Source organism: Stenella coeruleoalba (genome assembly GCF_951394435.1).
Source record: "Stenella coeruleoalba genome assembly, chromosome: 12".
NCBI lineage: Eukaryota > Metazoa > Chordata > Mammalia > Artiodactyla > Delphinidae > Stenella > Stenella coeruleoalba.
The window spans coordinates 62779896-62805574 of record NC_137158.1 but is presented as its reverse complement, the minus strand read 5'-3'; the positions used below and the strand labels follow the sequence as shown (position 1 = coordinate 62805574).

At 36.6% G+C, this 25679-nt stretch overlaps 1 protein-coding gene across 8 annotated transcripts in view; it reads left to right on the top strand.

Moving 5' to 3' along the window:
- Nucleotides 1-25679, top strand: part of AHI1 (Abelson helper integration site 1) — a 247157-nt gene that overhangs the window by 26861 nt on the left and 194617 nt on the right. For all 8 annotated transcript variants that reach the window (XR_013830781.1, XR_013830782.1, XR_013830783.1 and 5 more), the window contains exons 7-13: nt 4164-4383; nt 5345-5537; nt 8963-9058; nt 13413-13598; nt 14734-14886; nt 18667-18799; nt 22332-22455. Coding sequence is in view for 2 of the 8 variants with exons in the window: in XM_079939317.1 (XP_079795443.1) it covers nt 4164-4383; nt 5345-5537; nt 8963-9058; nt 13413-13598; nt 14734-14886; nt 18667-18799; nt 22332-22455 (1105 nt within the window). In the remaining 6 variants the exon portion in view is untranslated. The remainder of the gene's footprint in view (nt 1-4163; nt 4384-5344; nt 5538-8962; nt 9059-13412; nt 13599-14733; nt 14887-18666; nt 18800-22331; nt 22456-25679) is intronic.

Genomic DNA, 25679 nt, shown 5'->3' with positions numbered 1-25679 from the left:
TATCATTCCATAAAAATATTTCCTAATTTCTATTTAAATTTCTTTGGTCATTCATTATTTAGAAGCATATTGTTTAGTTTCAGGCAGCAGGTGATTTTCTAGTTATCGTTTTTTTTTGGTTTTTATCTTCCATGGTTGTCAAAGAACATATTGTGAATGATTTCAATCTTTAGAATTTATCACAGCTTTCTTTATGACCACCTTATGATCGATTTGGTAAATATGCCACGTGCACTTGAAAAGCACATGGATTCTGATGTTATTGGGTGCGGTGGTGTCCTGTGTATATCACATCAAGTTTTGTGTTCTCATCTTACTGATTTTTTGTTTTTGTCTGCTTATTGTATTGGCTACTGAGACGAGTATTAAAATTCCCACTATTATTTTGCATTTCTGTTTTTATTTCTGTCATTTTTTTCTTTATATATTTTGGAGCTATGTTATTGAATATATATACGTGCTTAGGATTGTTATATCTTGCTGTCAAATTGACACTTTTATTATTGTCTTAGTTCATTCAGGCTGCTATAACAAAATACTATGACTGAATGGCTTAAACTATAAACATTTATTATTCATGGTTCTGGAGGCTGTGAAATCCAAGATCAAGATGCCTGCAGATTCAATGTGGAAGAGGCAAGAGAGCTCTCTGGGTTCTCTTTTATAAGGGCAGTAATCCCATTCATGAAGGCTCTACCCTCATGACCTAATCACTTTCTGAAGGCCCAACCTCTTAATACTATTTCATTGAAGGTTAGGATTTCAACATATGAATTTTGGGGAGTCATAGGCATTCAGTCTATAGCAGTCATTATGCAGTGTCCTTTATCTCTGGTAACCATTCTCCCTTAAAGTCTACTTATGGTCTGAGTTTGCATAGTACATTTTTTCCCTTCCTCATTTCTCCAGCATCATCCACAGTGTACCCCTAGGTGGTGCCAACCTGGTTGAGAAAGGACAGCCTTCAAATCTGTGCTTGGGTCATGGTCTCCAGGTCTAGGCAGGGCTTGCCAGTACTTCATTCCTCTACTAGCCCCTAGGCTCCCTGTGTGTGCCTTCTTTGTACTTCCCTTGTTTGGGCCACAGTATGTCTGTATTCCTTTCCTTTTTGACTTCACCTCTTTTCTTCTCCTACTCCAGCACATGTGGGGTCTCAGCCCCCAGGCTGTGAACTCCTTGGGGACAGGTGCCCAATAAATGTGAAGTGCTCTTGTGCCTCCCCCAATATCCTCTTGTTTGCGACCTTTCTGTGTCCTTATATTTATCACCTCACTGTTAGTTTTTCCATATGACCTAAGTGTTTTTTTTTTTAATTTTTATTTATTTATTTATTATTTTTGGCTGTGTTGGGTCTTTGTTTCTGTGCGAGGGCTTTCTTTAGTTGCGGCGAGCGGGGGCCACTCTTCATCGCGGTGCGCGGGCCTCTCTTGTTGCAGAGCACAGGCTCCAGACGCGCAGGTTCAGTAGTTGTGGCTCATGGGTCCAGTTGCTCCGCGGCATGTGGGATCTTCCCAGACCAGGGCTTGAACCCGTGTCCCCTGCATCGGCAGGCGGACTCTCAACCACTGCGCCACCAGGGAAGCCCCGACCTAAGTGTTTTATGTTCCTTCTTCTCCTTGCCTTCTTTTGAATTATTCAGGTCACTTTAAAAATTTTGTTCCCTCTATTAACTTATTAACTTATTAATTACACATATTTCTACTGTCTGATACCCTGAAGAACATTAAGTTTATTCTTGACTTATTATAGTCTAATACAAACTAACTCCCTAACAAAATACACTTCCCCGACACGACTAAAACATGAGAATAGTTTGACTCCATTTGGATTTTGTCAGGTGCTTTCTTTCTCTGCATCTATCCCCCCTCCTGCCTTCTAGGTTCTTATCCTGTATTTTAGGCCTATATATATTTTAAACTTCACAGATGTTACAGTTACCATTTTGTACAGTTGATATTAATTTATATTCACCCCCAAATTTACTTTTTCCTTTATTTCCATTTTTCCATTTTTCATCTGCTTGAAGAATTCAGTTTATTCTCTCTCTTAGTGCAGGCCTGCTAATTCACTCAGATTTTGTTCTGTTAAAATGCCTTTACCTTCATTTTTGAAGCATATTTACTAATATATAATTTTAGGTTACAGGAAATCATACAGTTGTCTTCTGGCTTCCATCATTTTTGTTCCCAACTGCAGTCTTATTTCTGTCCCTTTGAGGGGACTGTTGTCTTTTTTTTCCCTCTGGCTGTTCTTTAGATTTCCCTTTTGTCTTTGGTTTCAACGTTTTATCATGCTATGCCTAAATATAGCTTTGATGGAATTCACCCTGCTTAGAGTTTACTGATTGATATCATTTATCAGTTGTGGAAAATTCTTAGTCATTATTTCTTTAAATATGGCTTCTTCATCATCCTTTCCTGTTTTTCTAGATTATAATTTCACAAACTCTTTTGAGATTGTCCACATGTTTCTTATGTTTCTTTTTCCCCCATATTCTTTTGTTTTTTTTTCCATTATGCTTTGGTTTGGATATTTATGTTGATTTTTCTTCTAGTTCACTAATAATGTCTTCCTTTGTGTCCAGTATGCTTTTAGACACATCCATTGAATTCTTAATTTCAGACATTTTTCAGTTCCATAATGCCTGTTATTTTTATGAGTTTTAATTCTCTGTAGAAAGTCTCTATTTTTAAAAATAATTTTGTCTGTCTTTCCTGTGCTAACTCCAGGCTGAATCATCTGTGGGTCTGCTTCTGTTTTCTGTGTTTTCTCCTGGTTATTGGTCATACAGTCTTGCCTCTTTTATGTCTAGTAACTTTTGTATTATATGCTGGACATGGTGTATAGAATCCCAGAGGCTCCAGATGATTTTATCTTCCACTAGAGAGGGTTTCCTCTTTCCACTTTTAGGCAGACAGGGTGGGCAACTGATTTCAACTAATCTGAGCTAAGTCAGATCTGGGCTGCAGTTTTGGTAAGACTCTATCTCTGATTTGCCCTGTTCCTAGGATGTGCCCTTCCAGGTGTTTCAGATTGAGAGCCTGGCAGGTATTTGTCTTGTCCACTCTAAAAGACTTTGGGAGATTCAGTTTTGCCTTTCAGAAGTCTCAGCTTAGTCCTTTAGCCTTCTGCCCCATGCAACTTCAAATTTTGGCAAATGTCTTGAGGGAGAGACTGGCCGTGTGTTTGAGGCCCCTGAAGTCTCCAATTTTGTCACTCCAGCCCTGCGTGAATGCCAAAATCTCTGCTGGTTTCTCTGTCCCCCAGTAGGGGCCTTCTGCCAGGGGGTACGCCTGGATTCTCAACCTCTAGATGCGCCCAGAATTGGTAAGTGACCCCAGGTGAAAAGTGGCTGTAGGCATAAAATGACCATGCCCTCCAGGGCTTCCTCCTTGCCTGTTTCGTTTCAGGCCCCTCCCTCTGGTGGGTCATTGTTTCCTAGTACCACAAGACTGGGAGATTTTACTACCTCTTTAGCCTCTCACGTTGGCCTTGTGTTTGAGGCTGATTTTATCACTTAACCCCATGCACCCACTAAAAATTTTGCTGGTTACTCTTTCTCCCAGTAGTGACCTTCTTCTTGGGTCCTCTGCTCATATGCTAATCAGCAAATGTCCCCAGACACTGAAACAGTTGCCAGTCCATCAGCTTACCCCCGATTGATTCTCCCTCTCTGGAATTTTAGTCCATCTACTATACATTGTTTCTCTACTTTTCTGATGCCTTTAAAAATAAGGTTTTCAAAATTTATTTGGCTTTTTCAAGTTGTTGTTACCAGAAACATTGACCTGCAACATCCTACTGCATCCTACCCAGAAGCAGAAATTTGAGTGATACATATTCCACTTAGAAAATTTCTAAATGAAATTACTTTTTTGTCTTTGGCTCTCATTTTTTTCTTTCTGTGTTGTTAGTCCTTGTTAGGGAAAAAAAGAAAGATACCTCACCCTATTTTAGTGCATTAGTAAATGCAATATTTACTCTCAGAGTGTAGTCTGCTATTATCTGGCTTTTTCTTTCTTTTTCCTTGAAGTGCCTTTGTTAACAAAGACAAATAATCATGGATCACTAGGATTAGATAATCTGTAAATTCCGTGTTTATTGTTGAGTATATTGTTATGGGAACAATTAATTATAACATTGATTTTCTTCCATGCATGTAGTTTCAGATGATAATGAAGACACTGATGGTGACGGTGTTCATGAAATAACAAGCCGAGATAGTCCAGTTTATCCCAAATGTTTGCTTGATGATGACCTTGTCCTGGGAGTTTACATTCACCGAACTGATCGGCTTAAGTCAGATTTTATGATTTCTCACCCGATGGTGAAAATTCATGTGGTTGATGAGAATACTGGTCAATATGTCAAGAAAGATGACAGGTAATTTTTTAAATTGTGCAGCCAACCCTTGAAATTGAAACTGTCTACCATAGAAGTCTCTTTTCTGCCATTGACAGTCAATGGGAATAGAGCTATATATAGATGTGTATTAAAGAATGGTATACTAATTGTAGGTGTTCATCAACCATTGATATTGATCAGTATGTTTTATAGAAGAAATGGAGAACATGTGTTAATTCAGTAATTCATTTTAAGTGAAGGGGAGTTGAGAGAGTTTCTCCCAAGCTTAACTTTCATTCTATGGCATTTAACTTGCATTGTAAGTCATCTGATGTGGCACTGCTTTAATTGTCTCTAACCTCATTTTTTTCTTTTGAAGTTAATATGTTATCTGTGCCTCAGATGAGACAAATGTCTTGAATTTAATTTTTCCTAATGTTAATTCTATAGCTAATACGTGTTTGAAGGCCCAAATAGGAAGTATAATATTGATAAAATAAATGACAGTACTAGAATTCAAAAAAAGGTGTTTGTTTGGAAAAATGGCAGGCCTGGGAAACTTGAAAATTATCAGAAATGTTATTCACTTATTCATTTGTCTTGGAGCATACAAAGAAAATATGACACACCTCAAAGTACTTACAATCCTGTTGTGATCATTTTGTTATTTAAATCTAATGTACTAATTTATCACAAACTCATTTAAGATTCTGAAGGTGTTACTTAATTCCAGCTTTGTATGCCAAAGGTGTAATCACACCTCTCACTTTATGTGTAAATAATAAAGTAATTCTATGAAACTGACTGATAGTATGTAAATACAAGATGAAACTAAGATACTACTACTTTTACGTCGTATAAAATTTGTAGTTTTCTAGATAGACAAAATTTTTTTCCTTATGTATCATGGCTGTTTATCATCTTGAACACTATCACTCTATTTTTTTCTTGCCTTAAAATTGTAAAGAACTGTGTTAATGGAAGTATCTTTTCTGAACAGTGAACGGCCTGTTTCATCTTACTATGAAAAGGAGAATGTGGATTATATTCTTCCTATTATGACCCAGCCATATGACTTTAAACAGTTAAAATCAAGACTTCCAGAGTGGGAAGAACAAATTATATTTAATGAAAACTTTCCCTATTTGCTTCGAGATTTTGATGAGAGTCCTAAAGTCATCCTGTTCTTTGAGGTATGAATTGAATAGAGCAGTTTAAACTAAATTTTAGTTAATATTTTAATAGCACAGATATAAGCTATTATTTTAGTAGATCAATAATACAACAAAGTAGTGTGAGAATTTGACCTCTAGGAATAATGTATTTGTAATGTGCTATGGAGATACAAGTAATCGTGTCTTTGCTGAGCCTTTACTAGAACAAGTAGTTAGCCATTTGATTTATTCTGTATTATTTAATCCTTAAAACAATGCCATGACTATTCACTGAAGTGATGAATCTAATCTATGTCTAAGCAGCCTTCCATTTTTAACCCTCTTCACAAAGAATAAACTCATTTAACTGTATCAGACTTCCTAAGATTTTGTATACTACTAGGAGAAATAAAGAAGAAAATACACAGATCGCTTGACTAATACAATGTATCATATAACCAAAATGAAGTAGAACTTCTTAGATGTCAAGGGTTAGTGGAGGGTCATAGCAGTCAGGGAAAGCTTTATGGAGTAGAGCGCCTGTGAGCTGACCTTTTTTAAAGAATTAAATTTATTTAAACTAAAAAAAACCCAAACCAGTTCACCTATTCTCTTAACCCCCACCCCCCACCCCTAGCAACCATCAATCTGTTCTTGTATCTATTATCTTGGTTAGTTTATTTGTTTGTTTAGATTCCACATATTAGAGAGATCATACAGTATTTGTCTTTCTCTGACGTATTTTACTTAGCATAATGCCCTTGGGATCCATCCATGTTGTCACAAATTGCAAAATTTCATTGCTTTTTATGGCTTAATAATATTCCATTTTGTGTGTGTGTGTGTGTGTGTATGTGTGTGTGTCTGTGTCTGTGTGTGTATACCACAATTTCTTCATGCATTCATTCATCAGTGGACATGTAAGTTGTTTCCACATCTGCACTGTAAATAATGCTGCAATGAACAATTTTGCATTAGGGTTTTTGTGGGTTTTTTGGATAAATGCCTAGAAGTGAAATTGCTGGATCATATGGTAGTTCTACTTTTGATTTTTTGAGGAACCTCCATATTGTTTTCCACAGTAGCCTCACCAGTTTACATGCCTACCAGCAGTGCACGAGGGTTCTCTTTTCTCTACATCCTTGCCAACACTCGTTCTAATCTTTTTGATGATAGCCATTCTAACAGGAGTGAGGTGGCATCCCACTGTGGTTTTGACTTGCATCTTTCTGATGATGTTTGATGTAGAGCATCTTTTCATATACCTGTTGGCCAGATGTCTTCTTTAGAAAAATGTCTCTTCATATCTTCTGCCCACTTTTTAATCCGATTATTTTTTTACTATTGAGTTGTAAGAGTTTTTTACATAGTTTGGATATTAGCTGACTTATTATTTCTAATTTTTTACTGCAAAGGAAATGAAGGCTCAAAGCATAAAGTGATTATCCCAGAGTTACTCCAGTTTTAGATGAAGGTAATTAGTATTTAAAGATAATTTGAATCTAAAATATCACATTTCTTTTCCCTACTTCATGTTATCTCTCCATAAGCAAAGGAAAGGAGAGAAAGCCTCTCCTCCAGTTTAAGCAAGATGGGGAATTTTAGCATGGGAAAAAGCAAGGCATGACCAGAGCCAATAACTTATTTTGTAGAGTCACTTGTTTTTATGATCCTTAACTTTCAGATGATCTAGTGTGCTTATGGTATGAATCCACCATTTACAATTGTGATTATGTTGTATGATTTGTACAAAGCCATGCTTTTTAAAAAAATGATATAATTTGTATATAAAGGTACTGTTTCTTTGTCATAGAAATTTGTCCTCCATTATCATAATATTATTTTATACTCATTTTAATAATATTATGAGATTTAAGAAAGTTAGGTTGTTGAATTATAAACACTTTTGGTTGATTCTTTTTTTAAAAAATTTTTTTTTTGGGTGTTAAACCCAAGTCTTTTTTTAAAAATTTATTTATTTTTTAATTTATTTATTTATTTTGGGCTGTGTTGGGTCTTCGTTTCTGTGCGAGGGCTTTCACTAGTTGTGGCAAGCGGAGGCCACTCTTCATTGCAGTGCGTGGGCCTCTCGCTATCGGGGCCTCTCTTGTTGCGGAGCACAGGCTCCAGACGTGCAGGCTCAGTAGTTGTGGCTCACGGGCCCAGTTGCTCCGCGGCATGTGGGATCTTCCAAACCAGGGCTCGAACCCGTGTCCCTGCATTAGCAGGCAGATTCTCAACCACTGCGCCACCAGGGAAGCCTGGATGATTCTTAAGGTTTGACATAAAATGTTATTGTCTACAAAACTAATTTTTGATTTCAACTTTTTAATGGTGTATTGAGGACCACTCGATAATATCTATCAGAGGTTCTTAAAGCTATTATTCCATTTTCAGGTATTTCACCTAAGGGAAAAATGACAAATGCACAAAGATGTGTGTGTAAGGATATTTATTTAAGCAGTGTTTATAATAGCAGAAATTTTAAGGAAACAGATCTCTTCAATTAGCAAGAGGTTTGGTTAAATAAATTATGTTTTTTAATTAAATTTATGATATTTCTAATACAGAAGAATACTAGGCAGCCATTAACATGATGGTATACATATGTATGTATTGACTCGAGCTATCCACTACATATTACATGAAAATAGTTTGCAGATAGCATTGGAACACACAAAAAGGTTTAGATACCTATAAACTAGATGTTAATGTTGATCAGCTATGGGTCTGGATTATAAGTTTTTACTTTATTTTATATTTTTCTTATACTGTCATTATTTTTTTCACTGAGAATGTATTACATTGAAGACAAGTTTAAGTATATAAAGAAGAGGAATAAATGGAGTGCATATTATGTTTTAAGCAGTCCTCTATAAAGATTTGTTATCTCAGCTGAGCTTTTGATAAGCACCAGGAAGTGGTAGTCTCTGACATGTACCTAGAATACATGTAGTCTCTGTGGCAGGTTGGTTGCAAATCCATGAGCTTTAATATCCAGTTAGGGTAGAGATATGAAAGAAGTTCTCTTGAGAAGCCTAATGACAACATATATCCAAAGAGAAAATACCCAGTTTCAGGAAGCTGATCCAAGGAAAAACCCACAGATTAAGGCCATGAGTTTTTTAAACAAACAATTCTTTGAAGTCTGCACTCATACATTAAAAAAAGAGCAAAGCTTAAGAATTTTGTGCCTGGTTATTTTTGCCAGGACTATATTTGAGGTAATTAATGCTTTGTCTTGAATTTTAAATAAATCTTAAAGATTTATTGATAAAAGATAAAGTGGTCAAAAAATGGACCTTACTAACTGGATGAGTTAACTCAAAAGTGAGTGAGATGAAATAAAAATGTTTTTCTTCTCTAAGGGAGGATTTTTAAAAATTTAATAATACATCATTAGGAAATATAAAATTTTAGATAGCCTAGTATACTGTGAAGTAATTTGTTATGCTTATTTACAGATTCTTGATTTCTTAAGCATGGAAGAAATTAAGAACAGCTCTGAAATTCGAAACCAAGAATGTGGCTTCCGGAAAATCGCCTGGGCATTTCTCAAGGTATGTTTTTCATCCATTTTAAAGAATGTTTAAAATAATCTTCAAATCTGATGCGCTACTTTTTTCCAAGTCAGTTTGGTTTCATATAAGGAGTTATGATAAGGAGGTAAGATTGCCATGGTAAAGAGTTATTAATTCAAGCTCAGGTGATGCTCATTCAGATTCTTAAATATTTATTGAGTGCTTAGTGTGTGCCAGGTACACTATTTGGCTCTAAGGATCCAGCACAGAGAAAGACACACACAGCCCTGACCTCATTTATTCAACTCAACAAATTATTTATTATTTATGTGCCAGCCACTGTTCTGGTCAGTGAACAAAGAAGATAAACTCCTTGACCTCATGGCCTTCATATTCTAGCAAGAAAAACAGACATAAAACAATTGATTATACAACTTAGCATTTATTACAATTTTTATAAATACTCTCAAGTTGGATGGGGTAGATGATGAAAACATCCTGCGGGGTCAGGAAAAGGTCTCCTGCAGAAGAGACATTGAACCTGAGCATAAGCTGGATGGCAGTAGTGGGAAAGAGAGAGTTCTAGGTAGAGGCTACAGGCTATGCAAAGACCCTGATGTTGGAAGGAACAAGGAATACCTAGATAACCACAAGAAGGCCACTAAGATTGGAGGACAGAGACTGAAGGGGAAATGGTGCCTGAAGAGCTTGCTGAGGTAGACAGGGCCTTGATAATACAAGGTCTTTGAGCCATTATAGCAACAGGGCACCATTATAAACTTTAAAGAGTAATGGGGGGCTTCCCTGGTGGCGCAGTGGTTGAGAGTCCACCTGTTGATGCAGGGGACACGGGTTCGTGCCCCAGTCCGGGAAGATCCCACATGCTGCGGAGCGGCTGGGCCCGTGGGCCATGGCCGCTGAGCCTGCGCGTCTGGAGCCTGTGTTCCGCAACGGGAGAGGCCACAACAGTGAGAGGTCCGCATACTGCCAAAAAAAAAAAAGTAATGGGAAGCCCTTTAAGGATTTTAAACAAAAGGATGAAATAATCTGATTTATTTGTTAGAAAGATTACTTTGCTGAGTGGAGAATGGATTAGAGAGGGTACAAAGGTATGTACTGGAAATCAAGGTAGAAAATTCTTGCTGTAGTCTAGGTATAAAATGATGGTGTCTTGACTAGGATGTTTCAGCAGAGATGAAAGACGTGGATAGATTAACGTTTAAAAAGGGGGACATTTTACTTACATAATTCTTTTATTTCTGACTTTAAACATAAATTTGAGTTTTAAAATGTCTTGAGTAATTAACCTGTTTTGTATTATAAAACTTTTCCATTTGTGCATCCATCCATTCAACAAGTATTTACTATTTGAAATGTACATGGTAAATAGTCTATGAAAATAGTCTATGAAATGCCAGGTACTCTGCTAAATATAGGGCATTCATAGATAAATTAGACATTGTCCTTGGCCTCCAGTTCAGTTTCTGTATAAACGTATTACCTATATGATTACGTGCTATGGAGTAGATGCTGTGAAGACCCAGATGGGGCACTGAATCCATGTTGTGGGTTAGAGGCTTTAGGAGAGGTGCAGTCTGCTTGCTGAAGGGCAGTCTGATAGGCTGAAGAATCACTTAGTCCATTGTACCTTCTAAAATCTCCCTTCTATAACCTGTTATACCTTTTTCTAGACCCCCTCTCATACCAAATAAAAAAGAAAAAGGCAAAAATACAAACAAACAAAAAAACTGCAAAGAAGGTCACTTTCACATAGTAAACATTGCCATCTTGTGGTCTTATTAGAAACTTTTCATTCCTTTTATGCTATGGTTTGTGCAGAACTGCAGTATTTACTGTAAACTGCACTTGGGAAACAATGTATTTCACAGCATTTTTACCTTTGTGTCATATTAAGTTTTATTTATTTATCCACTTTATGCCATTGATATAAATGGCAGTCAGGAATAAAGTGTACATTATTCTATGTGCATCCTCTATTAGAACACGTATCTCTTTCATTAGACTGAAAGCTTTTCAAGTCACTGGTGATTCTTTTTGGCCAATTTGTTGAACATATTTTAGTCCTTATTTTACCAGATCTCTTTACATTTAATATATCACTCTTCAAACTCTCTATTTTATAATATCATCACTCTCCGCATATTAATGGCACATAGAAAGTGCTCCGTGAATATCTATTGAGAAAGTGGCATGAATCAAATTAAAATGTGAATGTTTTAAAACCTATACCATTGGTTCCAGGACTGTCCTAGATAACTGTAAAGTTATCATAGTGGTCCAAATGAACCCCAAAGGATCTTTGTCCAGATTTAAATGAGACTTTATCCTAATTCTCAGGTAGAGGCGCTTTTGATTCTTTTAGCACATATATATGACTGATCTTTTAAACTAAAAAATAATAAAGCCTTATTTATTCAAGTTCCACTTTGTAGTTTGTAATCATAATGGCAGGATCTTGGCTGAATCTTAGTTGTTTACTCATACTAAGTAGCATACTAGTATAAACTAAATTGCCTGGTGAATATTAATACAACTTATGGAAAGTATGATTTAGAATCTGGGGAATAAATACCTTCTAAAAATGATATTATTCCCTTATGATAAGCTTCAGGCAGATAGTAGTACAGTTTATGAAGGGAATCTCGACTGTTTAATATTTAACAACTGAACATCTCAGTTGCTCAATTTGAAACTGGTTTTTTACGCCTCTATATCATAACATCACCTCTCAGCTTACGACCTCCATTGACTTTACATCTTCCCCTGAGAGGGGTAGGGAAACGATGAGCTATATTTTTTGCCAGCTCTGTTTCTTTATTGATGCCTCATTCCTGAACACATTGCAATCTGGATTTTGCCTCAGCTACTAAAGCTTCTCCAAACATATCACTATGACTTCACTATTTACCAAATTATTGAACATTTTCTAGTTCTTCTTTTATCACACCTGTGTGCATGATATCACTCTCTTGAAACTCTTGTTACCTTGGTTTTCTCGACACCATCCTTTCCTGATTTTCCTTATCCCATTCCTTCAGTTCCTTCAGTTTCCTTCCTGGTCTACCACCTATCTCTTTAATATCAATCCTACTCATGATTCCATCTTTAATCCACTTTTCTTAGACCCACTTTTCTTGTGTGTGCCTCAGAATTCAGACATTTCAACTTGGGTGACCCATAGATATCTGACCCCCCCCATGCTGAACATCTTCCCTAGATCTCTTAACTTTTCCACATCTGCTGCTTCAGTTGGTAGCACCACCATCTGTCCAGTCTCCCAAGTTTACAACCTTAGAGCTGCCCTATCTGTTTTGGTAGCCACAGGTCATAAGTGACCATTTGAATTCAGATTAATTAGCTAAAATTAAATATAATTAAAAATTAATTTCCACAGCTGCACTAGCCACACTTCAAATGCTCGATAGCCATGTGTGACTAATGGATACTGTTTTGCATGGCACAAATAGAGAGCATGCCCATCACCACAGAAAGTTCTGTTGGATAGCACTACCTTAGAGTCTTTCTTGATTCTTCTCGTTTTTACTTTCCAAGTTGCATGAGTCAGTAACAGTTATTAAATATTCCCTGTACTCGGTCCCTTCCTACTCTTGGAGTTTGTCAGCTCCACCTGCCTAAACTGCTGCAAAAGCTCCCAACTGTCTCTACTAATTTGTAAAGGGCACAAAAGTTAGCAAAGGTATTTTCTACTTGAGTCATAGTCTAGTGAAAGAGGACCTATTTTGAGTTGGTGACATTATTTTTCTCATAAGAATCTCCATTTATGTAGCTGAAACATACGTTGTCTTGTTTAATAGTTTCTCTTGATTGAATAGACCTTTTTAAGAGGGTAGACTAAAATATTTTAAAAATGTAGTAAGGGGCTCAAACAAGTTTAAGTATCTTAATTACTTTTTTAAAATAATTTTGACTTTTTAAAAATTTAAACATCATGATATTTTACCACTAAAAATACTGATGCTGAACAAATGGGAAATTTGTTTCTGTTTAAATAATATGCATTTTAATCTTTATTACAAACAGTATTATTACAAACAAATGTGTATTGATCACCTCCTTTGAACAAAGTAACACCCAGCACAGTAATGTAAATGCTTTACCAACAGTCTGAAGTTGTATAGGGGAAAAGACACAGCCATTGGGAAGATATTTTAAGTCATTTGGGCTATCTTGTCAGAATGACCTGGAACTGTGCTTGACCAACTGTGTCAGTGTTCTTTCCTCTGCTTTACAAATCTAAAGAATTTCAGCATGCCATGTTAATCTTTTTAAAATGAGTTTTTGACTATATACTATTGCTTTATTGGTTGTATTTTCAATGAAGGTAACGTTTTATTTGAATTCTTATTTTAAGCTTCTAGGAGCCAATGGAAATGTAAACATCAATTCGAAACTTCGCTTGCAGCTGTATTACCCACCCACAAAGCCTCGATCCCAATCAAATGTCGTTGAGGTTTTTGAGTGGTGGTTAAAATGTCCAAGAAATCGTTATCCATCAACGTTGTATGTAACTGTAAGAGGATTAAAAGTTCCAGAATGTGTAAGTTAATAGCGCATGCAAAAAATATATCTTCCATTGTTGAGATTAAATGGTGACATGTTTCTATTTCTAAAAAGGTAGAGTCTTTAGAATTATTTTAATAGACTTCTGAAATAGAAAGGGACCTTCAGAGATTATATATTAAGCCTGTAATAGCTGATACTTAAAAGATACTTAAATGAATTTTAAGTACTAAGTATAGATTTCAGTTTTAGGAAAAAAATACATTTTTTTAATAATACTGATCCTTAAAAATTAAAGATAAGAGAATGATTTAAAGTGGGAGTTGACAAATATTTTCCATAAAGGACCAGACAGTAAATAGTTTAGGCTTTGTAGGCTATACAGTCTCTGTTGGAGCCACTCAACCTTGCCTTTATAACGTGAAAGTAGCTACATAGACATATGTAGGTGATAACTAAACAAATGGGTTTGGATGTGTTCAAATAAAACTTTATTTACAAAAACATCATCAGGCTACATTTGGCCCAGACCATAGCTTGCAGACCCATGAATTACAGGCACATTTTTTTACAATATTATTCAAATAATCAGTAAGTAATATTTCTACTTCTGTGTCACATAGGTTAAAATTATGAATATCTTAGCGAAGCATTTGTCCTAAAATGAGGTGAAACTTTTGCTTTTGTCTCATTGCTATAAGACATTTCAGGCCAGTTGCATATTCTGTAGTTGATCTTATAAAATGTGACCATAGGGTTGGTTTCATTGGTTTGAGTGTAGTTAAACCTATTTTAAGAAATGGAGGATTTAAAAATCTTTAGATCTTTATGTTATCAGTTTCATGATCCTAAAGCCAGAGATACCATAGTACAATGTCAGAGCCATAATATAACATCTGGTAGGTATTGGTGAAGAGGCAGAAACAAAGGGACAGAGTTACTAAAACTATTTTATGTAACTATTGGAGTTCTGTTTTATTCCTTCCCACTTTTAAGGCTTTTGGGTTTAGGACTGTAATTTCAAGCAAAAAGTAGGATTTTTTTCTGGATTACATTTTGAAAACATTTTCATATTATAATGTTTGTTTCAATATTTTAAAAACCATATATGCTAGAAAAGAGAAAAAGATTAACGTGATATATGCATTTTCTCACTTTCTATACATATTTAGATAAAGCCATCTTATCGTTCTATGATGGCTCTTCAGGAAGAAAAGGGTAAACCATTGTATTGTGAACAACACCATGAGGCACGTTCAGTAGACACAGAACCTGGATTAGAAGATTCAAAGGAAGTGGTGAAGTGGAAACGACTGCCTGGGCAGGTGAAGTGGTCTCTGACACTGGATTCATTTAGATATTTACTCATTTACCTTAAAAACGCCAACAGCTCCTATGGTAACTGGCTTCCTACTTAAAACTCCCAGATTATCCTTGTTTTTAACCATGATCTTGTCTTTCTATTAATTCATTTGGTAAATAATAATAGAGTGCCTATCATGTGCATAAAGACACTATCGTAAGTTCTTTAGTGACCTGGGGAGTTTTATTAGTTTGTCAGAGCTGCCATAAAAATATATCACAGACTGGGCCTCTTAAACAACAGAAATTTACTTTCTCATAATTCTGGAGGCTGGAAGTCCCAGATTAAGGGTTGGCAGCGTTGATTTACTCTGAGGCCTTTCTCATTGTCTGGCAGGTAGCTGCCATCTTGCTGCGTCTTCATGGTCTTTTCTCTGTGTGCGTGCATCACTGGTGTCTCTTATTATTATCAGATTAGGGCTGTACCCTAGCAACCTCATTTTAACTTAATCAGCTCTTTAAAGACCTTATATCCAAATACTGTTACATTCTGAGGTACTGGGGTTAGGGTTTCAACATATGAATTTGGAGGGACACAGTTCAGCCCGTAAATCTACAATTTATGGATTCATGAACTTTTTTATAGCTCCTGGCTTCTTCCTGAGTCACATTTTGATAGAGATAGGTATATGTATATATCTTTACTACAAGTTGAGCTGTATTTAAGCTTTTTCTAAAGTTCTCTTACTTGGTTAGCATATTTTGTAGTGGCAAGAAGCATTACTGATAAAGTTTTGCAAATCTCTTATTTCCATGAAGAGTGGAGTGGTTCATTTTATATACTCAGTATATACAAAGAATGACTATTTTCCTAGACCTGTTCACATTTTGTTTTGCATGATATCTGACTTTCTTTCTGAGGCTAATTTTACAGATACATCTTAAAATCAATTTTAAATACTTCAGACATAATAATATGGAGAGAATAATACTTAGACTGTGGCCTTGGGGACCTTTCACGTCAGTTGGGGACACGGGAAGTGGTTACAGTGTTGTTCACTGTCAGGTTTGCTGCAAAGAAGTCTTGAGGAAATATAGCTATAAAAATAATTGTTTAGATCAGTAGTTCTCAAAGTATGATTTGGGGACTGCTGGGAGTCCTGAGATACTTTCAAGGGGTCTGTTGAAGTCAGTCTATTTTCATAATAAGATCATAATGATTCCATAATGATTTAGTTTTTCTTTTTGACTTTCATTCTCTCACAAGTATACACTGGAGTTTTCCAGAGACTAAATGATACATGATATCACAAGAGAGTGAATGCAGAAGCAGTTATGAAATTCCAGCTCTCTTTTATTAAGCCAGATGTTAAAAAGATTTTCAAAAATATAGAACAATTCCACTTTATGTAGTTATTTTTCATAAAAAGAAATTATTTATGTTAACATTTAATAGGTTTGCTCTGTTGTTTTTTAAATGATTAACAAATATTTTAAAAATTTCTCAATTTTAATTTCTAATATAATAAATATCTGTTTATATAGCCACATAAAAGCTTTTTGGAGTCCTCAAAATTTTTTTAAGACTGTAAAGCACCCTGAAACTAAAACAGTTTGAGAATTGCAGCTATGTAGAAGGTGATCTGGAGTGGTGGAAGAAGGGTTCATTCAACAGGTTGGTGGAACTTGAGGTAGACTTTAAAGCATGGCAAAGTTAGGAGTGGGTGAAGAGGACAGGGAGGAGTATTTCATATTGTGGCAATGTTGTAAATAAATGGGAAAGCACCTGCTGTATTCCTCAGGCACTCAAAACTTGGCTGGCTGGAAACCCAAGTTTGTATAAGAGGTAAAAATGGTGTGATAGATTAGGCCCACATTGTGGAGTGGCTCTAATGGTAGGTAGCCTAATATTTGATTGTGTGGGATTGAGAGATAATGGGAGGTTTCAGATAGGGAGGAAGCACGATAACCGTTGTATTTTAGGACAGATTAACGCTGGTGATGGCAGGTAGATCTTGAGGTAGGATACATCAGAATGAGAGAAAGGTAGCCATTGCAGTCATTGATGTGTGAGATGAGAAGGGTCCAACCTTGAGAAGGGTCCAATACCCCAATACCTTGGGGTATTGGTGGCAAAAGTGAGAAGTAAGAGGTAAATACAAAAGGAAAGACCTAGTGTGAGTTAGTGATTGACAAGGTAGTGAAGAAGGGGAAAGAGTTGAAAATGTTGAGGATCTTTATTGCTGTTATTAAACGATCATCAAGTGCCTCTTCTGCATACAGTGTCAAACTCTGGGAATACAAAGAAAATGATGGTGCCGTTAGTAGTTTGGCTTAAGTGATGAAGCACAGAGTTTTCCTTAACTACATCTCCTCCTCTAAGAGCAGCAGCAAGTGGTTATGAAACTTCCTAACTTTTCCTTCAATTTTTGTCTTCTTTTTATCCCCCTTTCCCTTTTCTATATCATCCCAATAGAGAATGGAGGGAAAATGGTGTCTGGTACATTATTGGTACCTAATAAATGTCTGTTGAATTTTTCGCCGTTCTAGTAGCTGCTCATAATGCTGCCTCTTCATAATGCTGCTAAATCTTGATGCTACTTATGAAAAAGCTGATACCAATCTAGAAAGCGGGCCCTTGAACCAGTAGTCTTTGACTCGACCCGTTAAGCTGGGCTTAACCCTCTGAATAATCCTTATTAGCTATATATAGTAATAATAATTACAGGTTTACTGTGATGAATATATAAAAAGACATTTGTAATAAAGTGCCACATTCTTGGCATATAGTAAGGGCTCAATATATGTTCAGTTGAACTTTTTGAATAATAAGAAACACAGGAACTAAGGCTCACAAAAGTTTGAAAGAGAGAATTAGGACAAATAAAAGTAAGTAGTGGGCTTCCCTCGTGGCGCAGTGTTTGAGAGTCTGCCTGCCGATGCAGCGGGCACGGGTTCGTGCCCTGGTCCGGGGAGATCCCACATGCTGCAGAGCGGCTGGGCCCGTGAGCCATGACTGCTGAGCCTGCGCGTCCGGAGCCTGTGCTCCGCAACGGGAGAGGCCACAACAGTGAGAGGCCCGTGTACCGCAAAAAAAAAAAAAAAGTAGTATTTTCTACAGCAGATAATAATGTACAGAAAGTTTTGGTTTCATCTGATAATAAGGAATGAAACATAAAAATTATGAAGGAATTTTAATAAAATTAGTGAATGAGAAATCAATAGGAGGTGATTGATTTACTTTGAAAATACATTTTGGAAGGCAGTACAAATAGTGGTTATTTTAAGAGAGAAAAAAAGAAAGAGAATGAATATTCATACATCATGGACTTCAGCTAGGCCTATATGGCATTTATAGACTCAGAACAAGTTTATGGTTCAGCAAAAATCACTTATTAGTTGCTGTCATGAAATAAGGGTGTAACATACATTCATTTTTGTGGCTGTATAAAAATAATGTGGTAGTGACAGCTTTGGAGTATCAGATATTGAAACTTTCTATTCATATTTTGGGTGAATAGTGCTATTAGGCATGGAGTATAAATTCATTTAATTTTCTGGAGAATTGAAAGTGATTCTCTGCTTTGAAAGTAATTTACTATGGTTTTCCATCATTTGCTTACTTGCTTCTTCCTCTGCATCACAGTAGAGGGACTTTTTAAAAAACCAGAAACTGCAACAGCTACAATAATTGAAGTTAACAGCTAGCTTTCATATTTTCATCTTTATCTATATTGGTAAAATATCTATATATCTATATATCTATATTCTTCATCTATATTGGTAAAATGTATGTTTTTCAGGCTTGCCGTATCCCAAACAAGCACCTCTTCTCACTAAATGCAGGAGAGCGAGGATGTTTTTGTCTTGCTTTCTCCCACAATGGAAGAATATTAGCAGCAGCCTGTGCCAGCCGGGATGGGTATCCAATTATTTGTGAGTAATGATCCTTCTGTTTAAGCTGATTGTAGTCTATACGCAGGATGTTTTTTGGTTTTTAAAATTCATTGAAATCTTAATTTGAGTCATCCACTAGTACTACTAAATTAAAATAGATTTCCTCAAGTAAAGTAACAGTTCTTTTATAATAATTTTGCACTTTGCTATACAATGTCGGTCCAGAAATAGAATGAAAATGATCAAATGAAGGAAGATAAATTTATTTTTAAAACATTCAGGAGGTATTTTTTAAGCATTTTCTACTTTAAATATAGAAATTTTGCAACATGAAGGATTAATAAATCTCTTGACGAATTTTAATCCAATTTTAGTCAGTTGATAGTAGTGATAATTTGATTATGAAAGCCCTCAAATTTGTTATGTGCAACTAAGACCTGGCACAGCCAAATAAATAAATAAATAAATATTTTTAAAAAAGAAAGAAAGAAAAAGTTGAATTTAGATATACTTACTGCTTAAATCTCAAAAAACAAAAGAAGAATCTTTGTCGTTTTTTGATTATGGTGTGTCTACTAGGAATTCATTTAGCTTCTGGGATGTGCAGATTGATGTTTTTCACAAGTTTGGGAAGTTTTTCATCTTTATTTCTTTGAATGTTCTTGCTACCCCTTTCTATTTCTTCTCTTCTTCTGGAACTCCCATCATTTCTATATTGGTACACGTGATGGCGTCCTACAGGTCTCCGCACCTTTATTCATTTTTCTTCATTTTTTTTTCTTTCTGCCCCTCTGACTGCATAATCTCAATTGACCTGTCTTCAAGTTTACTGACTATTCTGACAGTTCATATCTGCTGTTGATACCCTCTAGTGAATTGTTTATTTCAGTTATTGTACTTTTCAACTCTAGAATTTCTGCTTGGTCTTTTTTTATATGCTCTATTAATTGGTAAGAAATAATTCTCACACCTTCGTTCTTTAGATGTGGTTTTCTTTATATCTTTGAACATATTTATACAAGTGAATTTAAAGTCTTTATCTAGGAAACCAGTGTCATAGACAGTTTCTGTTGACTGCTTTTTTTCCTGTGTGTGGCCATACTTTACTATTTTGGGGGTTTTTTAGGGGTGTGTCTCCCTAGAAAATTGGATATTTTAAATATTACAATGTGGCAACTCTGGAAATCAGATTCCCCTCTTTACCCCCCTCCATTTGTCCACCTGGGATTTGTTGTTGTTTGTTTAGTGATGTTCCTGGACTAATTCTGTGGTCTTTATCCTTTGTCAGGTTTTACCCCTGGAGTCGTTGCTTGGTTAGCTTAGTGGTCCGCTAGTGGTTAGAGAGGGATTTTTAAATGCCTGAGTGAATGGGTCTCCCAGCCTGTGCCGAAGTGCGGTGCGTGTGTGTGTGTGTGTGTGTGTGTGTGTGTGTGTGTGTGTGTGTGTGTTGGGATATGGTTTCAATTCTAAAGTAGGGAGTTTACAACTTTGCCTTAGCCTTTACTTGCACAGCCCTCAGGGCAGTCACAGTAAGAGATAGGGCCTTTCAGGTCTTTCTTGCACAGTATATACACAGCCTTTCATGTGTAAGTGTCCTTCTAGATTCCCCAGAATGTATTGGAGCTTTTCAAAGTGCCCTATGAACATCTCATTCCCAGTTTTTCCTTTTGAATTTTTTGGTCAGCCTCTTCTTAGGCCCACCTGGTATCACTGTGTCAGATAGCCACACCACTGATTATTTCATGTACCCTAGAGTTTCAGCTCTTCACACAGATCATGCTCAGAGCCAGGTCAGATAAAGCCAAGCCCTGAAAATCGAGCCTTTCCAGGAGCTGCCAAGCTGTCCAGCAGTGATAAATCTTGGAGGTGGGGCTTTGGAGATCTTCAGGCCTCTTCTGCCCCATCCCATAGCTGCTAGGCTGCTGGTTTTCTTCGTAGTTTCAAGGCTGTTGGTTTTTAAGTCCACTTTGGAGCTTGGGAGAGGGGAATGGGAACAGGACAAGTTAAAACACTGCAGAGCTCAGTGTTCTTACCAAGATTCAGCTGTTTTCTTTAATAAATGCTCCTCAGATTTTTGCAAGCCTTTCATTTCCAGAGTTCTGAAAAAGTTAATTTTGACAATTTTTGCCAGTGTTCTCGTTGCTTTTATGGGGAAGCAGATTTTCCGAGGTCTTTATTTTGCTATTACAGAAGTTCTTGTGTACTGCTTGATAGTTTAAAGAGCAGTTGGTTTTACCACTAGGTGGAAGTAGAGACTTAGAAAGTATTTTCTGTGTTAAGTTGTTATCTTAGATTTCATTGTATATATATATATATACCATAGCCATAACACAATGCCTTGTTTATCAGATTAAATCTCTGTTCATTCTCTCACAGTAGTGTCTATCATTTTTAGTATTAGAATTTTTTTCTCACAATAGCACAGTTTAAATTTCTCATTGCTTCGAATAGTTAAATTTTGGTTGGAATTTGATTGATTTTCAGATAAGATAATACCTCATTCATGAAAGACCAAATTACAGAATCTTTGAAGTGAATTGCAATTTAAAAGTTATTTGAGGGACTTCCCTGGTGGTCCAGTGGGTAAGACTCCACACTCCGAATGCAGCGGGCCTGGGCTCCATCCCTGGTCGGGGAGCTAGATCCCGCATGCATGCCACAACTAAGAGTTCGCATGCCGCAGCTAAGACCCGGCACAGCCTAAATAAATAAATACTTTTTTAAAGTTATTAGATTAATAAATTGATTATCAAAGATTATTAGGATTGCTTTGAAGAGATAAGAATAATTGTTAATTGTAGCCCATTATAAAATTTTCGGTATGTAAATTCTTGTGTCTAAAGCAAGTGAAAACTTACTTTTAAATAGATTTTGAGTTTTTTTTTTTTTTTTTGGTGGTACGCAGGCCTCTCACTGTTGTGGCCTCTCCCGTTGCGGAGCACAGGCTCCGGACGCGCAGGCTCAGCGGCCATGGCTCACGGGCCCAGCCGCTCTGCAGCATGTGGGATCTTCCCGGACCGGGGCATGAACCCGTGTCCCCTGCATCAGCAGGCGGACTCTCAACCACTGCACCACCAGGGAAGCCCGACTTTTTTTTTTTTTAACAAGATGTTGGGGGTAGGAGTTTATTAATTAATTAATTTATTTTTTCTGTGTTGGATCTTCGTTTCTGTGCGAGGGCTGTCTCTAGTTGCGGCAAGCAGGGGCCACTCTTCATTGCTGTGCGCGGGCCTCTCACTATCGTGGCGTCTCTTGTTGCGGAGCACAGGCTCCAGATGCGCAGGCTCAGTAGTTGTGGCTCATGGGCCTAGTTGCTCCACGGCATGTGAGATTCTCCCTGACCAGGGCTCAAACCCGTGTCCCGTGCATTAGCAGGCAGATTCTCAACCACTACTCCACCAGGGAAGCCCTAGACTTTGAAATTTTTTAATACTGAAAATGTCTTTGGTGATAATATTCTTATAGACAGTGCTTACCTGGTATACAAATTATTATAAATTATGAATTTTTATGTTATTCGGTTAAGAATCCTCTATCTGGAAACATACTAATTTTCGAATATTTTCATTAGTATATGAAATTCCTTCTGGACGTTTCATGAGAGAATTGTGTGGCCACCTCAATATCATTTATGATCTTTGCTGGTCAAAAGATGATCGCTATATTCTTACTGCATCATCTGATGGCACTGCCAGGTTAGTATCCTTGAGAAGTACTCGCTGTGTATGCTGCTTGCCCTCAAAGAAAGCAGAGCGAATGAATATAAAGTGATATAACTACTCTTATGCTTCAGTGATGTTTTGCTTATCAAGGAACCGTCATAAACATGCATCATACAGACTCACTGATTAAATAAGAAGTAATGAAAACGTTTTTTCTAAAGGCATTCTGTTAAATATATTTCGTTTATGTAATATATAATGTTTCTAGTCCTCACTGTCTTTAAATGATCATTTTGTACACTCTTTGATTAATATTTTGAGATGAAGTTCTTAAACAACTGAGATTTTTCCTGGAATATAAACTCTTGATGGCAGGGATTCTGCCTCCACTGTTAGCTGGATGCGGAGGCCAGGACATGGTGCTGCTCAATGCACAGTGTAGGGTCAGTAAACGAATATGCACCTTATGTTTTAAGAGCTTAATAGATTGTCAACTATTTGCACTGTTCAAAATGTCAGTTTTGAAAATAATTTAGCCCCTTCCAATTTAATAAGTATCACAATAAAATATTTTAAAAGTTACTTTTTTAATCTGTTACGTTTATTTCCTACCTCTGTTGTCTCTTTAGTATCTTTCTCTATTGATTTTTTCCTCTCATCTTAGAAGTATGTTTAAATCTCCTTATCTTAAGGAAATCTTTTTCTAAACTCCTCCTACCTTTCAGGCTACCACATTATTTTTCTTTCTACACCATCAAGAAGCATCCTATACACACTGTCTTTACTTTCCCCCAGTTAGTCTGGCTTTCACTTCAAGCGTGCTATATAAACTTCCTTTGAGAGAGCTGCAGTTTCTTACTAATTTTCGGATCCACTGGCTAGTTTTAGTCCTTACCCTGTTTGCCTTCACTGCAATAATTCATTATTGACCAGTCTTGAAATATTTTCAAGTCATGGTTTTCATTGACAACCTCTTCTGTTTTCTTTTTATCAGTCTGACCAATTCTCATTCTCTTGTTCCCTTTCTTCTGCCTGTTCTCTGTACATGCTATCCCCAAGATCCTTTATTCGATGTCTTCTGTGGTTTGGTGTGCTTATCCTGGTCTCTCTCATCTCCTTGGCTTTGAATCTCACTTACATGCTAATGACTTGGAGCTCCTTCTCTTTTTCCGAATTCAACTTTGTACTACACACTTCTGCCTGGATTGCCCAGTGGCACCTCAGATCCATAACGGAAATCACCAAATTTTGTTTTCCTTTTTTAGCCCTCATATAGTTTTTAATGGCATCCTTATCCACCCTGTCTCCCAAGCTGGGAACTCAGAGTAGTACTCGTGTTTCTTTTCTACATACAGGTAGTTCTCAAGTATATTAATTCTGCCTCCTAAAAGTCTCACATTCTGTCACATTCTTTCTATCCTCACTGCTGTTGCGTTAATTCAAGTCCTTGTTATCTTTTGCTTAAACTGTTGCTGCTAAGCTTTCCCAGTGTTCACCCTCTAGCTCCTCCATCCCTGCTATGCTAAAATTCTTTCCAAAACCATCTTTCATAATGTCTTGACTTTAAAAATCTTTGCGCTTTGGAAAATATTCCAGTTCCTTAGCGTGGCATGACAGGCATGACCCTCATTGACCTTCTGTCGTCCCTTGTGCACTTCCCATGTACCCTCTGCCTCACCCACACAATCTTTTGAAATACCTTTAGCATCTTATCTTCTTTGGCATCTCCATGTTACCTGTGGGCTCTTCCTATGCTGACATGCCCTTCTCCTCCCCTTCCTGCCCAACTCATTCACTCAACACACGTCTAAATGCCTTTTGTAAGCCAGGGTGGGCTCCTAGTCATCATTTAAAACCCAGCTCAGATTTTACCATTTCTTGAAGTCAACTTGGGTTTCCTCGCACAGCATATATTGTAGTAAAGGATATTTTTTTCTTTATGTAGCTTGGAAGTTGATACTAATTTAGGACTCTTTACATCCTAAAAATACTGTTGTGAAGGATTAACTGAGTGAAGAGAGAAACGCTGTGGCTAGAACAAAAAAGGCAGTGGGGTTTTTGAAAGAGGTGAAGAATACTTACACTGAATGAGCTAAAGTCAAAAGGAAGAGAACCAGAGTTGCTAATGCTCAGAAGTGGCAGGAGTTCGGGTTTCTGCCCAGGTCCTCTGTTATCTTCTGGGGTTACCGTCACCTCTTATTGTTAGTGTCTCCTGAGTAACTGTTTTCCACTGGTTAGCTCTCTGCCAGATGGGCTTAACCTAAATCTCCGTCTTTAGTTATCTTCAGTATAATTTGAGAACACTACAGTTCAGCAGCTCCTAATATAATCAGAAAGACTTATCCATGTGTAATGGCTCCCAGATAGACCCATAAGGCCCCACTCTGCCCTCTCTTCACACATACTGTTTTAACTTTGGAATGTCTTTTTTCTTTCCTAATTCTGATAATTTTTGTTTGTGTTCATCTGGTCTTTACAGATTTGTATATCACTGTTCTTCTCTGTCTACGGTCAATCTGATTTTTTTTCACAAACCCATTAATACATTTCTTTTGATCTTGGATTCTACCATTGCTTGGGTGATGAAAGCCATCATTGGTACCGATTCCGCTTTTATGTAAAATGCTTCGTTTTTATTTTAAGATATTGTGTCTGTTCTAATTATATTGAGCTGTTTTTAAGGTACAGTTGCTTCATTTCTTCTTGTTGTATAGTATTTCAGATAATGCTGCTAAGATTTATTAGCAGGCCACTGAAGTTTTTATCTTTTAGCATCCTCCTTAATATTCCCTCCAAATTAGTGATTTTGTTCTTTCTATACGTACTATATTTCATGTTACATATGTTCATTGAAAGTATCACTGTGGTAAAAATGTTTATGCAGTGACACACATGCTTTACTTTTACTTGAAAACATGTTCTTTCACTTCCTTCATTTATTAGGTTGAATTCTTAGTAATTAAAGATCATATCCTGTATTTTAAGCAGCTGCTGAGAAAACTTATAGAATGTTATTCTTGAATAACAACTGTATTTTTTTTATAGATAATTTTGAAAAAGACTTAATTTGCTTCAGTTCTTAGACAGTAATTAAAAGGATGAACTATAAATCCCCATGTTAAAAAATTAATAAATTCTTCTAATTCTGATAACTTAAATTTTTAAAAATCGAGTGCTTCACACTCACAAAGCACCTGTTTGTTCCTAGATTTTGCCTATTTTTGCATATTGACTTGCAGAGTATCTAACTCTTAGAG